Consider the following 15,208-nt stretch of genomic DNA (forward strand, 5'->3'; position numbering starts at 1 on the left):
AAGGTGGGTAAGATATAAAGAAGACTGGAAAGACTAGGGGTCTAGGTGCTGTAAAGGGCTTTGATCCTTGTAAAGGCTCTACAGACTTTATTTCCCCTATTTTAAAGATGAAGAAGCTGAGTTGACTTGAATAGAGGTCTTCCTGACTCCAAGTCCATCATTCTATCCGCTAAGCAAGCTTTGCTGCCTCTTACCAAAGCATTATAATTATTATAAAGCATATATTAAGTGACCACAGCATCATAGAATAGTCAAGACAAATTCTGGAAGATATGGTTTTTGGAGTTTATTAAATCCATTTCATTCTACTGAAAGAAACATTACAATATTGAATCCATTAGAGTTAGTCAGTATTCAGTTTCATCTGAGTCTGTTACTTGTACCTAAAGTGAAACATAACCAAATAGAAAGGGTATTTTAATCTCCCCTTCAGACACAGGAAAAAAAATGACTATATTCCCCCACCCCAATAAAGAATGAAGAATACATGTCTTTTATCACTCCAGTATGTTTCCTCTACTATAAAGTCCTTAAAGAAGCAACAGCACAAGAAAAATAAAGAATATTTGAACTTGCTTAGTCATTGCAGGAGAAAACTATCCCTAGGTCAGTCACTAGAGATTGGAGATTAAGAAAGAGACAATGGGCCCCATATTTTCAAGATGGCCATACTTTCTCTCCTTGCAGGAGGAAATTACAACATAATGTGTATGATCTCCCCTTTCCCTGCTCCCCTGCTGTTTTTCATCCCTTTACTTCCCTTATCTAAATACTATCTCTCTTCAGGACCCAGATCAAATAAATCCCATCTCCCAGAAGCTTCCTTTGATTATTCCCAGTCTAAGGTGATTTTCCCCACTTTGGAGAATTGATAATCTTTCCTGTCTATACAACTCAGAGCCCTGGACACACACATATGACAGTTTTCTGTCATTATTGGTGACCTTTTCCTAGAAAAAAAAATATAGCTTAATATCATGCTCCTCCAGGGAACAGAATGTTACACATCTCTGAATCTTCCCAAAGCCCTAGGCACAGAACACATGTGGCCAGAGCACATGCAAACATCTCCAGGGTCACTCATGCTCCAAGCACTGTAGAACCATGTTATCTGGTGATATCATCAGAATCATGAACCAAGGTTCCCTTCTTCTGTCCCAGCTCTTTACTGGGAGCCTTCATTGCTCCTTCATGGGGTATCCATCCCCCTAAAACTTTTGCCATTCTTTGCTACCACCTCCTGATCTCTGACTACCATGTGGATTCTGGGAAAGAGATCTGCCAGTTTTTCAGTTTGTTTAACTCTCAGCAACCTCCCCACAGTCCTTTCCACCACAGTCAGGAATTTTTATACTTATTTCTTATGCTGACTATTCTCTGTCTTTTAGATTCTCTCACTCTCATATAAATTATGATCAGAATATACCTTTCAATTCCTTTTGTGCCCTTGGCCTGGGCACATCATTTTCAAAGGTTCTAATAAGCAAAAGTGGAATGGTTTTAACCATCCTGAGCAGACATGTCAATTTCCCTATCATGCCCCTTGTATTCCATGCAAATAATAGAAGCTGGACTGGGTGGAGAAGACTGAAAAGAGCTGGTAAGCTTTGCCCTACTTCCAACTGAAATCAAAATCATTGTACTTACAATAAAATCATACTACTGAAAAGGTTAAATTGATAAAATCTTGTAAATTAATATCATCATTACTTTCAAATTTTACCTTAAAAATCAAAATAAGGATTGATAGAGTCCAGAACCTGATAGATTAAAGTTTAAACCTCTGGCAAATAAAAGAATCCCCTAATGGATAAACAAACCCCTCAAAAGCCAAGTAATAGACAATTAATCTTACCGACCAGTTCTCCTTTACTAAGAAACACTAGACAGAGAACCCAAAAGTTTAGGATAACTAAAGGATATGAGAAAAGGGTATGTATGGCTCAGCTCCAAAAAAAAAAAGTTTCCAGAGAGCCTGTTCATACACATGATGTGTTTTTTTCCTCAGCACATTTGCCCATAAAATTCAAAGAAATGTTTTTTTAAAAAGCTTTTAAAAAACATATTACAAATTATCATTATGCATTAAAGTTTAAACTAGCTCTATAAATGGGAAGCAAGTCCTTTGGATCTATCACAATGCACCATACTGAGGGAGGTAGTACTATTCCTCCATATTTTAAAATAATTGAACCACTTTCCTTGAACCATTAAGCTTGGAATTAAGTAAGCTATAAATTGCATAAGGAGAAATCCTGCTCTAACCAAGCAAACTACTCAATTGCTCTTATACCATTTCCCATGTAACTAACTACACTCCCAATATAGTAAGTCAAGTCTATCAGTTCTCCAAAGAGGGAAAAATCACTTTAGACTGAGACTTATCAAAGGAAACTTTTAGAAGATAGGACTGATTTGAACTTAAGTTGAATGATGATCATTCTATGAGAGGAATGAAAGAAAATCAGCAGCTTTTGGCTGATCTGCAGGTATAAGGACATACCACTGGATAGGCTTCCAGTATCAGCAGTAATTCCCTTAACAAGTGGTGCCAATCTGCAAATGTCATTTCTGCTCTCTGGGTCTTTATTCCTCTGTAAAGTGAGGAGGTTGGAACAAATGATCTTTAAGTTTTTTTCCAGGTCTTTATAAGTCCTATGGTTCTATAACCTTTGAGAGTTTTATTCTAACATCATGGACAAATTGCCAATATGAGTAGCATTGTTAGTCAAACAAAGCTTCTTTCAAATGATTAAGGAAGGAAACAAGTATTCATTACGTACCTACTATGTGTCAAATGATTTACAAATATTATTTTATTTGATTTTCACAACAATTCTGATAGGTAGGTGCTATTATTATCATCCCCACTTTATTGTTGAGGAAACTGAGGCAAACAGAGGTTAAGTGACTTGCCCAGGATCACACAGTTATTAAATGTCTAAAGCTGCATTTGAACTAAGGTGTTCATGACTGCCACCTAACAGCCTAAATAATACAAGGTCTGAGTATACAAATATACCTTATCATATGATCAACTTAACTGACACTTTAATTGTTTCTTTGGGATCCTTGGAGAACTGGATGTTTTGTTTCCCTGTATGCAAATGAGTCTTATTATTTCATTGCAATACTTACACTGCACACCACATTATTGATAGTAATTCCATAATCTATTTTAACCATTCCCTCCAAATCTAATAAAATTCTAATAAAAATATATTTTTATAAAACATCTTATAAAGCATTTAGAAGGGCATTTTTAACACATCTATCATGATTATCAATGAGATCAGAACCAAAATATTTTGACATAAGCTAACGTTAACAGTTTTCCATGTTGAATTCACAGCATTGAATCATTTTAATTTAACCTGTCTCCTGATGCAGGTTTCCTTTGTCTCTCACAGATATTAATCAAACCAGCTGGTACTCAGAACTCTTCTGAGGACCTCGGGAGGCAACAAATGAAATGAATAGGCAGGACTAATATATTAAGTTCTTTCCCACATTAAGCTAAAATATGCTTTCCAATAATTTTCACTTCCTGTTCCAAATTTTGCCTTCTGGAATTACATAGATTCTGTCTAGTCCTTTCCCCGTATCCTCTTTAAATATCCCAAGGCAAAGATTACTTTTTCCCTTTTCCTTCTCATGACTCTTCCCCCACCCTTCCCGGCCATGGTCTCTTTTCCAGACTAAATATCAACAATTTCCTTCATCATTCCTAATAAGACTTAATTCACAGCACTATCTCCATCCTGATCACCCACCCCTAGAAGCTCTCCAATTTTCATTTTCTACTTTAAAGTTTGATGTCCAGAACTGATTGGGTAGAAGGGGATCATTACCTGACTGATGATGTGAATACTAGATCTTAATCAATAAAGCTCCCATGACTTTCTGTAATGTCAATTCTTTTCCAACTTATACTTATTGCTTAAGTATGTGTATTTTCTCAACATAAATGAATAATTTTATAATTATTCCTGTTGAATTTCACCTTTTTTAAAAATTTAGGTGAGATTTTAATTTCATACACAACTACATCAGCATATATGTTCATTATATGTGGCGGTGTACTTCTTCCCCCTGCCATATATGTTTATAAAAATATTGTCATCTCTCATTCAAAGTAAAGGTGAGTTGAAACTAAAGATCAAGTGAGGTGTATATATAAAGTACTTTGTAAACTTTTTAAGTGTGGGTAACAATAGATTGACGATGGTAATAGTAACTCATCTGTTACTCTGCCAGAATCTTTTTTTGATTTTACTTTTCATGTTTAACCCAAGATCAGGAGACCAATAAGTTGTTTTTTGTTTTTATTTTGGTGTTGCTATTTCATCACTGTGTGAAAACTCCCTTCACCAATGAAGATTAGTAATTCATTTGTAATTTACAATCTTAGCGAGCCATCTGGGGGCACTGAGGGGCTACAAGATTTGCCCAGGGTCCCAAAGATAATAAACAGCAAGCCCAGGTCTTTTCTACTCTAAGGCTAGTGAGACACTGTGTCTGATTATAATTTAAGTAGAATAACAAACATCACTGTCAAATCAGATTAAATCACAGCTATTATTATGTAAAGGTAATAAAAATCAAAAAATCTAAATTGTAGTTTCATACTGGAACAACATAACTGCCCAAACCCAAAGTCCTTTAAAACTGTTTTTATCTTGAGATATTTATCATCAATCATTTATTGAATATTTCATATTTGCAAGGAACTTGAACTAGACTGGAGATACCATGAGTTTTAAGATCCAATCCTTTCCAGTTTATAGTTCAGTGAGAAGATAGAACATCTACCTAAAAAGATAAATAGTAATAGGAGACAGCCAGTCACAAATATCAAATGATGTTCCAGTAATACTGAAGGTGTTTATTCCAACCTATTCATTCACACAGGGCTAACATTTTTTATTTTATGACATGGAGATTCCAACAGTTTTCATGATCTGAAAGTCAATGGATAGAGCTTTCAATTCAACAAACATCTAGTAAGCACCTGATGTGTTCAAGGCACTGTTCATTGCACCAAACAAGAACGAAGATAATACTCGTGCTTAAAAAAAAAAGGAAAGGAAAGGGGTTTAAAAAGGCTATCCCTATTTGCTTTTCAAAACAGGGACACCAGTTCAGGATGACTGCAGTTAATTTATGATGTTGGGCATCCCTAAAGTGTGTACTTGTGTAAAGAGTATCCTATGTAAGCCTGAAAAATAGTACTGAACTTCCCATATCAAAGAAAAATCTCCAAGGATGGATAACCATTTCCAACAGCAAATGATGGGAAATGCTACCTCAGCATTCTTTGTATGTGACCATGTATTCCACTTAGTAACATGGACCCGCACACAGCTAACGAACAGAATTATCTGGTCACAGGGTAGAGCCTCATGTACTTCCCCAGGCACTTTTGTAGATCTCCAATGGCTCTATCCTAGGGTCACATAGTTTGTAGTTTCTCCGTCGTGGTTACGTTCTAACTCCTGGGTCTATGGGTTTGAAACCAAGGTAAAACTTAAGGAGTGCTAGAGAGGCAGAATTTCCTCTCACTGTGGACCTACTGGCACTCAAGGATTGTATTTTACCAAGAGAGAGAAGCCATTTGTTAATAGAGGCCGACACGATGTTTCAACCCATACTTCGAGGCTAATCTGCCTGAAGTCCTACACTGCCCTCAGGGTGGGTAAGGAGGAAAGTGGCAAAGGGATAGGGAGTCAGGCCTTCTCACACTGCAGACAGTAGAATACAGAGGGAAGGAACTGGGAATGCTCAGCTCAGTCACCACATCCGACCAGAAACTATGTTCTAATCCGTTTACCAAGCCAGCGGATTTACTGAATTTACCCGCATAATCCATTTACCCAGATTAAAGCTTTGAGGGAGAGGTACAATAAAGGCTCTTCCCTCTCACTCTGGATCCTAAGAACCAGTCCCCGTATCTCCTTTTGTTCCCAGGCCGTGAATGCTAGCCTTAAAATTACTCCCTCCCCCTAACCCAGAAGGTCTGATCTTGAGCCTTCCTACTCAACAGAACCTCCACTGCCATTGTGGCCAATTTCACTTGAACTCGAGTTCCTACCGTCCTTTTCCAGGCCAGAGAGGCCTTTTCTCTATCCTAATCTCAACCGAAGTAGGAGAGACGCGAATTTACAAGGAAGCCCCCAGGCAATTCACATATCTTCATTCAATGGTTTGGTACTTACAAAGTAACAGTGAAAATTGGGGTAGAACAAAGGATAAACTGAAAGGATTCCGGTTCCTAAATGGCCAGTACATCCTAGCATTCGAAGAAATAATATATCCAAAATGGATCTTAATCTGGGGTATAAAAGCCTGGAAGGGAGTACGTCTCAAATACCAATTCTCACCGTCGCCTCCATTTTAAAAGGGTCCATTCCCCATTTTAGCCTGCTCAGCAAAAGGCTATCAAATACATACTAAATTCTCTGGTCAAGGATGTTCACCAGATAAATTAACCTCAAGAGAGTTTCTTTTGTTTTCCAGGTTTAAATATAGCACTCAACGATTTACTGTTTTTTTCTGCCTTTTAAAAAAATAAACCACCAACAAAATATTCCCCCTTTCTTTTAGAATAAGCGACTAAAATGAACCCTGGAAAAACCCCAGTGTTTCTGAACCAGAGGTGGAGCAGAGTGGAAAGAGCTTCATACTCTTTAAGACTTGGGTTCTAATCTCAGCTCCTAACATTTGCTAGCGGCATAATCGGACCGTCACTTTACCACAGTTCGCTTCGCTATCTTTATCTGTAGAATGTGGATAATACTTTTTCTGTGGGCTATTTGGGGATCAGGTGGAGAGGAAAAGGGTATGTGAATTGTGAGCGATTTTGATGGCACAGCAGGTATTACAGTCCCTTCTCATATGCTCCAGAGGTATCAAACACTCCTGACTGCAGTCGGAATAGGATTAAAATGCAAATAGGAAATATTTAACAAAATAAATAGAAGTGCAATAGAACACAACATTAATGTATGGTGTTCTAACTCAATGTGTGGTCTCCAGGGATCCTTTAATGGCCCCTGTTTCTGTGCTGGACAGCCTCTAACATACTCTACCACCACTAGGGTAAACCAAGGCAGAGAAGGGCAGGCCTTTCTCTGGGTCACAGTAAGGCGTCTTACTTAATGAGCACAGTCGGCGTCTTAAGTTTAACTTCCTCAGGGGCTTTGGTTTTAGCATAGGGTTCTTAAACTGATTTCCATTCTTCCCAACGGCGTTTTCCCCACAAGTCCGTGTTAAATTGAGGGCAGGAAAAGCAGCTGCCACACAAATGTGCCAGGCAACCTGGCCAATCCTCCCTCCCCGCCCCTCACCAAATGGCGGAGAAAGACGTTGACAGAAAGCCCGCGCCCAAGTTTCCTAGGGAGTCCAAGGAAGGCAAGAACAATGGAAAGTCCAGAAGGGCACCACAGCAGCTAGCCATGGCTGTACCAGTGGCCCACAGTGGGTGAGGGTTGGGGCAATGGGGAAAATTTCCATCACAGTCCAGGTTCCGCTACTAGCTTCGCCACCCGTGCTCCAAGAGCTGTGTTTTAATCTCCGGAAACTTTTCTATAATTCTCTGGAGGGAAGGTGATTTTGCTAGGTGAGAAACATTAATATTTTGCGCCCTCCCCCTATGTCTGCCACTCGTAACAGCTTGGATAGGGCCGCTGCCTGACTTAATTCTCTTTACGCCATTCCTAAGACTCTCTGGGTGGGCAGGAGTGACCTTGGAGACACCCAGCCAATCTATACTTCTCAGCTATAGAGATACTATTAGCATAGGACTGGAGCTTAGTAGGCACTTAATAAAGTTTTAGATGGCATGTAATGGCCCCATTTTATAGAAGGAGGAAACTGATAGTGAAATTAAGCACCTTGTCCAGGGTAGCTAGGCTGGGAGTGGGAAGGCTAGACTGGGTGGGTCGAAACATAAGATAGGCCTAGATCAAATTAGCAGTCTCCCTACTCCAAGTCTCACCCTCGTTTTAAAAAATTTAAATAAAATTTTTTTTACAATGCCTCAGTCGCGTTTTCTTAATAATCTCGCAATAATCTCTTCCCATTCATCCTCTTCCCTAAATTTAGTCACTTGGGGAAGACGAGATGTGTTCCCTAAAATTTCGAGGAAAGGGAATGTGAAGGTGAGATAGTTAAGTGTCCCTTTTCATGTATGACACTCATGGAACCCAAACAACAATTATTCCCCCCACAGGTAAAACTCAAACTTTCCTTTCCCAAAAAAATCAAAACAGTTCAATGCTATCGGTTGAGGAAACCTCCCTTCCTATTCCACCAAAAGAGGCTTCCTTCTCCAGCTCTCCTTTGTAGTACTTAGATACCAAGTAGCTCTTAGACTCCTGGTCAGGATCAGCTTTTGGGAAATCCAGATAATGGACATTTCCCCTCTCCCCACATCCCTTGTGGAATGAGGGACTGGATTCCCTGAGGCCCTTGAGCCCAGAGTGGAATCAGATTAGATAGACCCTCATTTTCCTTCTCAGTACGATGAGAGAAGTTGGAGACCTATTTTAGATTCATTCTATTTCTCTTTACCAACTAGAAGAGAGATGAGCCCTAGTTTCTTAAGGTCTCTAATCCTTAGAACGGGTGCAGTGGAAACTTTGTGATTCCATTTGTTGGCAGCGCCATCACTTCGCACTCACCTAGATTGGGATGTCTTGTAGCTGGGTTCGCCCGGCCGGGCAAGCTGTGCAGGACTGGCCCGTCAAAGGGCCCGGCAGAAGCTGCTGCGGCTGCGGCCCAAGATGCTCCCATGTCTGCAGCTGTCATGTAGGCTGCAGCGGCTGCGGCAGCTGCAGCGGGGTAGGGACTGGAATAAGAGCCCCCAAAGCTGGGCCGCCCATACTGCTCTCGGGCTCCGAGACCAGCTGCACCTCCAGCCCCGCCGGTTCCGTAGGCGGCTGCCTCCCGGGCTGCGGCTGCTGCTGCAGCGGCTGCCAGAGAGCCAGTGGCTCCCGGAAAGGAGAAGCGTGGCGACACGGGTGGGGGCGTGTAAGCGGAGCCCTCGGCCCCGGGCTGGCTCCAAGCCGGGCTGCCCTGCTGAGCGGCCGGCCCGCTCCCGGAGGGGGCTGCCCCGGCGCTGCTACTAGAACTGCTCCCTCCCGGTCCGGACCCCGCCGCCCCGGATCCGCCTCCTTGCAGGTAAGACAGACCCAGCATGGACGACGGCACTCGGGGAGTGGGCACATAGACTGGGGAGGAGGTGGCCCCGGCTCCATGCATGAAGGCTCCAGGCCCTCCGGTCTCGTAAGCTCCAGGAGGGGGGCCGTGATTCGCCATGGCCAGGCTCTGGTACATATCTGTGACGTCTACGAACTCCCCTGTTCAAGTCCTCGTTTTCCTCCGAGAGTCAAAGATCAATCACCTCCCAAAAAGAATCCACAAAAACGGAATAGGGGAGGGGATGTTTTTTTTTTAAAGTGATCAGAGTTCAAAAAATTTTTTATGATATTAAAACAAAATTTAAATCCAGTTTAGGACTAGGGTGCCTTTGTTTATTGGTTTTCAAAAGCAAATTGACGATTTGTCACCAGGGGACCAAGGAGAACCTGAGGTAGGTAGAACCTATGGGTCGAAGAAGGCACCTTCGAGATTTTCCTGGTTTGCAGCTAGTAGGTTTCTGCTCCCTGGGGGAAAACCCAAGGGAGGAGAAAGTGCAAGTACGGGAGGAGTGTAGATATATCCTTTAAGTTGCGCTGGGTGGGGGGTCTTAGGAGCCTCAGGTCTTCTGACCTCAAAGAGTTGCTGCTGAGGCCGAGGCACCCCTCTGCCCAACTCGTGTCCAACGCAGATGCCTGGGCTGTCTCCTTGTGTTCTCACCGCTGCCGCCAATAGGTCTCTCCTAATATCAGAGGGAGAAACAAGCAGGGGGAAAACCATCATCTTTGAGCACTATCCTTCCCCTCTTCCGCCGGCCTCCCAAAGCAATATAGAAATAACAGAAAGACAGAAATAATAAAAAAAATCTCCAATTTCTCAGTCTTAAATTAACTCCCACCCCCTCCGCCCCATCGAGAGTCGCGGGAGCGGCGGCTTTTTTCTTGTTAATATGCCCAGCTCCAGTTCCCCCGGAGTTCCAGATCCAGAATGTGAGCATCCAAAGAGAAGTCTTCGGGGTCAGCCCTGGCGGCTAGCGTGCATTACCAACATACTAGGGCAACAGTCTGACCTAAACATTTCATTTTTGTACTGGTTGATAGGACTACGATTTTATTTCACAATTTTAATTGATTGATGGCTATTAATTTTAACTCCTTTATTTGTTCTATTTAAAGGCACTTCTTTTTCTGACTTTTATTCCTACCCCCCTCTAAAACTGCTAAGGTAAGCTTCCTGTGGTTTCGGCTTCTAAAACTAGTGAGAGGTGGACAGATTACGGTCCCTGAGCTCCCAAACTCCAGGAATAACCATCCTGTCCCTTCCCCAGCCCCCAGGCCTCACCCAGCCCTCCTCTTCGCAAAGCTTTTTCTCCCCTTGTACCATAAGAAAAATCTCCATGATGGCTTTCGGACAGGGCACAGGGGGAAAAACGCATTTGTGGAACTAGATTCTTGATAGATTTGTGATGCTAGCGCCAACTAGGTTTGTGGTCCGAACTTGAACTAGAAGGATCTGAAAGATCTGGGATTCGAATTATTAATTTCCAAAGGCCCAGTTAATTCTCATGGTTATAAAAGACCACGCACAGGAGTACTTAATCTTATAACACTAATTTGTTTGTTGTATTATATCAATTTATGTAGAATTTTATAGCTGTAACAGACCTTAGAGATAATGAAACTGGGGCCCAGAGTGGTTAATTTGACTTGCCCAAGATTACACAGATACTATTTAATTCCACAAACAAATAATAGAACAGTCTACATAAGGCCTCATTTATTTTCGATCAGTGAATATAAGTACTGTGTTAGGCTCTGGGGCTGGTAACAAAAGAATTATAATTTTAAGTACAATAATAGATCTAAAAATATGAACTAGTAGTTACTACATACATCCAAGGAATCATGTACATTGTATCGGACATAAAGTGTTATTTAAATAATTATTATTTTACTCTGAGATATGGCAATAGAACCTGTGACATGGAAGCCCTAATGCTTTGTAAAAGCTGCTTGCAAAGATAACTCTTGAGGTTTAGGGAAAATGGAGTAGCACTAGGAACTTACTGGCACTTGGTCTGGATTGTTTATCGCTTTCCTTCAAAGCACTCTTTCAATTCATTAGTATTTCCCAAACTATCTGTCTCTTGGGTGTCAAAGTATAAGAAGTTTGGTTGAGAAGAGAGGTACTAAGAATTTGATCTGGGTCTTCAACCTTCCTCCCCCTTTTGAAACGAAGGAGAGAAATAAATGCTCTCTAGGAATAAACTACAGGGCAGATGGACCTTAGGGCACTTTTCGTTGTATACGTGATCCTGTCTTGAGTGGGTGATTACTCCCTCTACTGCTCTCTCATCCTGAGAGATTCTTGTCCACCCATTATTAAATTTTAACTTGGGGCCTTCAATTATTTGGGCAATTCTTTTGAAACGTTCAACTTATGATAAACAATATTAAAATAACTTACAATTTTAAGATTTAAATTTTGGATAATTAGTAGAACATCAAAGACTTTTTGTCCCCCCACTGTTTTAATTTCTCCATACATGCAGAGGCAGATGTTATTTATGGGTGATCCATAATTCAATAAACTGACCCAGATCTTTGTCTTTACCTTTCCTGTGTGACTATTCTTACATGGCGTCACAGAGAAGCCTAATTGGAACTATAGGAACCAGAGGGGAACCACACCTAAGGGCTTTTCAACCACTGCCTAGGGAAAGTCGATTCAGTTTGTATTTTACCCAGGACAATCATTTAGGGAACAATATTTGTTTTAAAGACAACAAACAGAGCAAGTACGACTCTCTAAATAGAGAAGAGAAGAAAAATAAAGACAAAATCAGGGTAAGAGTGTCTGAAGTGTGAACCATGTTTGGTCCAGGAAGCAGGAAGAACGATCCTGGTCCCATTTTTCTTCTCTCCTGTTTTCTGATTTTCTGAAACAATCATTTCCCCTACATTCAGAAGTCAAAATAAACTATTTTCTTCCTGTAGGGATTAAATGATTTGTTCCATCATCTTTTCCCTCCTCCCCTATGGGCTACAAGATAACAAATTTAGAGTTGAAAGGGACCATAGAGATAATTTTGTCCTTTTTCATCATGGACCCCTTTGGAAGTCTGGTGAAGCTTATAGATTTTTCTCAGAATAATGTTTTTAAACACATAAAATGAAATACACAGAATAACAAAGGAAACTAATTACCTTGAAATAATTATAAAATATTTCTTTTAAAAAGTTCACAGACCTCAAGTTTAGAACCGCCGAAACCCAATTTAGTTTTAAGACGAGGAAACTGAGGCCCAGAGAGGTTGTGATTTTGTCCAAGGTTACACAAGTAATCTTTTTCACACTACCTCTAGTATCTACTCAAAACTAGTAAGCACCGTTGGTCTTTCTCATTGTTGCTCTCCTTTCCTTGTCTTCCTTTTAGAAATGACTTTACTCTTGACATAAGAGCGCACAGGCATATGCACACATACTCAGGCATACACAAGCAGCTGCTTCCTTCTACACAAATACACACGAAAGCAAACAGTCCTGAGATTCGAAGGTAGTGAAGTCCCTGTAATCCCAGCTGTCATAAGGGCCCTCTCCTCCCCTCGCCCCCTCCCACTGCACAAATTAGTCCTTTCTGTAGGAACACGTAAAATACTAAGCGCGAAGAAGTTTGTTTCTCCTCCCTTGCTCACTCCCCTAGCGCCCAGTCCAAGTAACCCACACACAGCCTCTTTAAAGTCTGACTGGAGTGTTTCACCTTAGCTCCCCACCGGAGTGAATCTCCCGCCCAAAGCCAAGGGAGATAACGTCAGGGATAAGAGCAGATAACCAGAGGAGCAGAGACAGGAGGTGAGTGGGGGCGAACGTGAGGGAAAAGTTCTCTTATCCGCTACCTCTAGTTCTCCTTCAGTTCCGCCCAAGAGTAATTTTATGGAAATTGGCAGTGGTTGAGGAGTAGGGTGCTTGTATGTGTGTGTGATTATCTTAGCTGTCAAGTAGGGTGGTGTGGAAGTGGGGAAGACCAGAGGACTAGAAGGAGACTTGTAAGTTTGCAGCGAGCGTCCACCGGCATCTTGTCAGATTTGGGGCTACCGAGATAAACCCCCTTCACCAATATCAGAACTTCTGTTAGCACACCCAGGGCGAAGGCACTCATTTATGTATGATCGCTCGTTATGGTGAGGATGGGGGCGTAAAGCTCTGCATAGGTTGGAGTCGGCAGGGTGCGCTTCCATAGGTAAGTAGCTTACATAGCCAAAGGGTGCACACGTCTGCATATATCTATGTGTGCATTTACCAACAAAATTCATCTACGTGTTCTATCTACAGGTTTGTGTTTGGGCGTCAATCGGCGGTTGTTGAGTAGTGCAAATATGGAAGTGGGATTCTGAGTGTTGGGGGACGTTTCATGCATTGAAATCCCTACAAAGAAAGGGCCCTTAAATATCAAACAAAAAGTGTTCCCTGGATTTCCTCAAATTTCCAATTGAAAATGGAAAGGGCATTCGAAAAACTCTAACTGACTGACTTAGAGAGCACTTTCGGAGCGCAGGCGAGAGAGACTAAATGAAGGGGAAGGCTCAGGGAAGGTCGCATTTCTACTTTTCGAGTCTTATTCTACCCACCGGGAAAACTCGATTGCACTAAACCATAGCTTTTTGAAGGAAAAGGTGTAGGGGGGAGGGGAGGGGAGGGGAAGAAGATAAGAAAAACTCTACCGACCTGTGAAGGGTGAGATCTTTCTCCTTGGCTGACGTTCCCTGAGGCGATTTGGGAGAGCTGAGAGCCTGGGTCTGCCCGCGGTCCGCGGTAGGAGCCCAAGACAGTGGGAGGCCTAGAAAGTCTGGGGGATGAAGGGTTCTAGCTGTCAGCCTGCAGGCTTCCTCAGAGTACCTATCCCAGAGCTTCCAAAGCCTTCCCTTCTCCGCCTTTCCTCACTCCCCCCTCCCTGCTTCTCAGATTGTGACTGGTTTGATCTAGTCACGTGGTGGGAGGGGGCGGGAGGTGCCTAGTATCGGTTGCACAGTCAGCTGGCGCCGGACTGTGATGCTGTTTAAAAAATACACACAGCAGGCAAAGTCCAGTCGGGGGGGATCTCCGAGGGAAACTCAAATATGTGCCTGGGACCAGAGAGGTTTAACGCTCAACACCAAGACGGTCATTATTAGTGTTGATAATGCTTGCTATCCTCACCTTCATTCTCATCAGATGTAGTCCCTATCTCTTGGCTTCCCCTAGTCAACCTTCAAGCTGTTGGGATGGGGGGCCAGGGGGCGGGAGGTGACGCCAGGAGCACTCATTTTGAGGTTGCGTGACTGAGGATCACTACCAACTGAATGGTCTCTGAGGGAAGTTATATTCCCGTGCTTAAAACTGCCAGTGAATGAAGATAAGGATGGAGGGAGAAATGAATGCGTGTAACTTCGGAGGGCCCTTGGGAGAAACTTTTTTCTTTCTTCCTAGTAAGCTGGAGAAACTCGAAGAAGGTTAGATTGGAAGGAGAGGAAGGGAGTGGAGACAATTCCGGGGCCAATAGATTCGCCGAGGACTCAAGCTCACTCTCTTCCGCAATTAATACACCTTAAAGATTATACACGCACAAGCACACACACACACACACACATTTCCATAAAGGTGGATATACTTGTGTGCATATATACATTTTTATTCATGCATATTTATTGATAATATTTGCAAAGCCTAAGCCCCTTCCATTCCTCCTCTTCCTCTCTCCACGTTTTCCCCTTTGGATTTCACTGTGTTTCCCACTATCACCAGCCAAGGTCTTGCTATTCACATGGAGGCAGATTTCCTGAGAAGGGGTGAGGGGAGAGTGGGGATTGGGATGGAAGAGGACTCCCCACCCCCATCCCTTGCTTCCTACTTCCCAGTGCCCAGGTAAATTTTGTCCTGGCGGCCGTGTCATGATTCGGAGGCCTTCTGTGCTTTGGGGCGGAGAGCCGAATAGTCCCCTCAGACAGGTCTAAAGGTTAATAGAGCAATCACAAGGCCGGATTACCGCGTAAAAATAACCCATCGATTAGCCCGCAGCCTTCGGCCCCAGATAA

The 15,208-nt window shown here is 42.4% G+C and overlaps 1 protein-coding gene across 1 annotated transcript in view; it reads right to left on the reverse strand.

The window, feature by feature from the left end:
• GATA4 (GATA binding protein 4) overlaps window positions 1–14,055 on the reverse strand; it is a 69,413-nt gene extending 55,358 nt beyond the window's left edge. Inside the window, exons 1-2 of the mRNA XM_072634398.1 lie at window positions 13,863–14,055; window positions 8,682–9,880 (exon numbers count right to left, since the gene is read on the reverse strand). Coding sequence (XP_072490499.1) covers window positions 8,682–9,336 — 655 coding nt within the window. The 5' untranslated portion in view covers window positions 9,337–9,880; window positions 13,863–14,055. The remainder of the gene's footprint in view (window positions 1–8,681; window positions 9,881–13,862) is intronic.
• Window positions 14,056–15,208: the final 1,153 nt, after the last annotated feature.

Source organism: Notamacropus eugenii, chromosome 1, assembly GCF_028372415.1.
Source record: "Notamacropus eugenii isolate mMacEug1 chromosome 1, mMacEug1.pri_v2, whole genome shotgun sequence".
NCBI lineage: Eukaryota > Metazoa > Chordata > Mammalia > Diprotodontia > Macropodidae > Notamacropus > Notamacropus eugenii.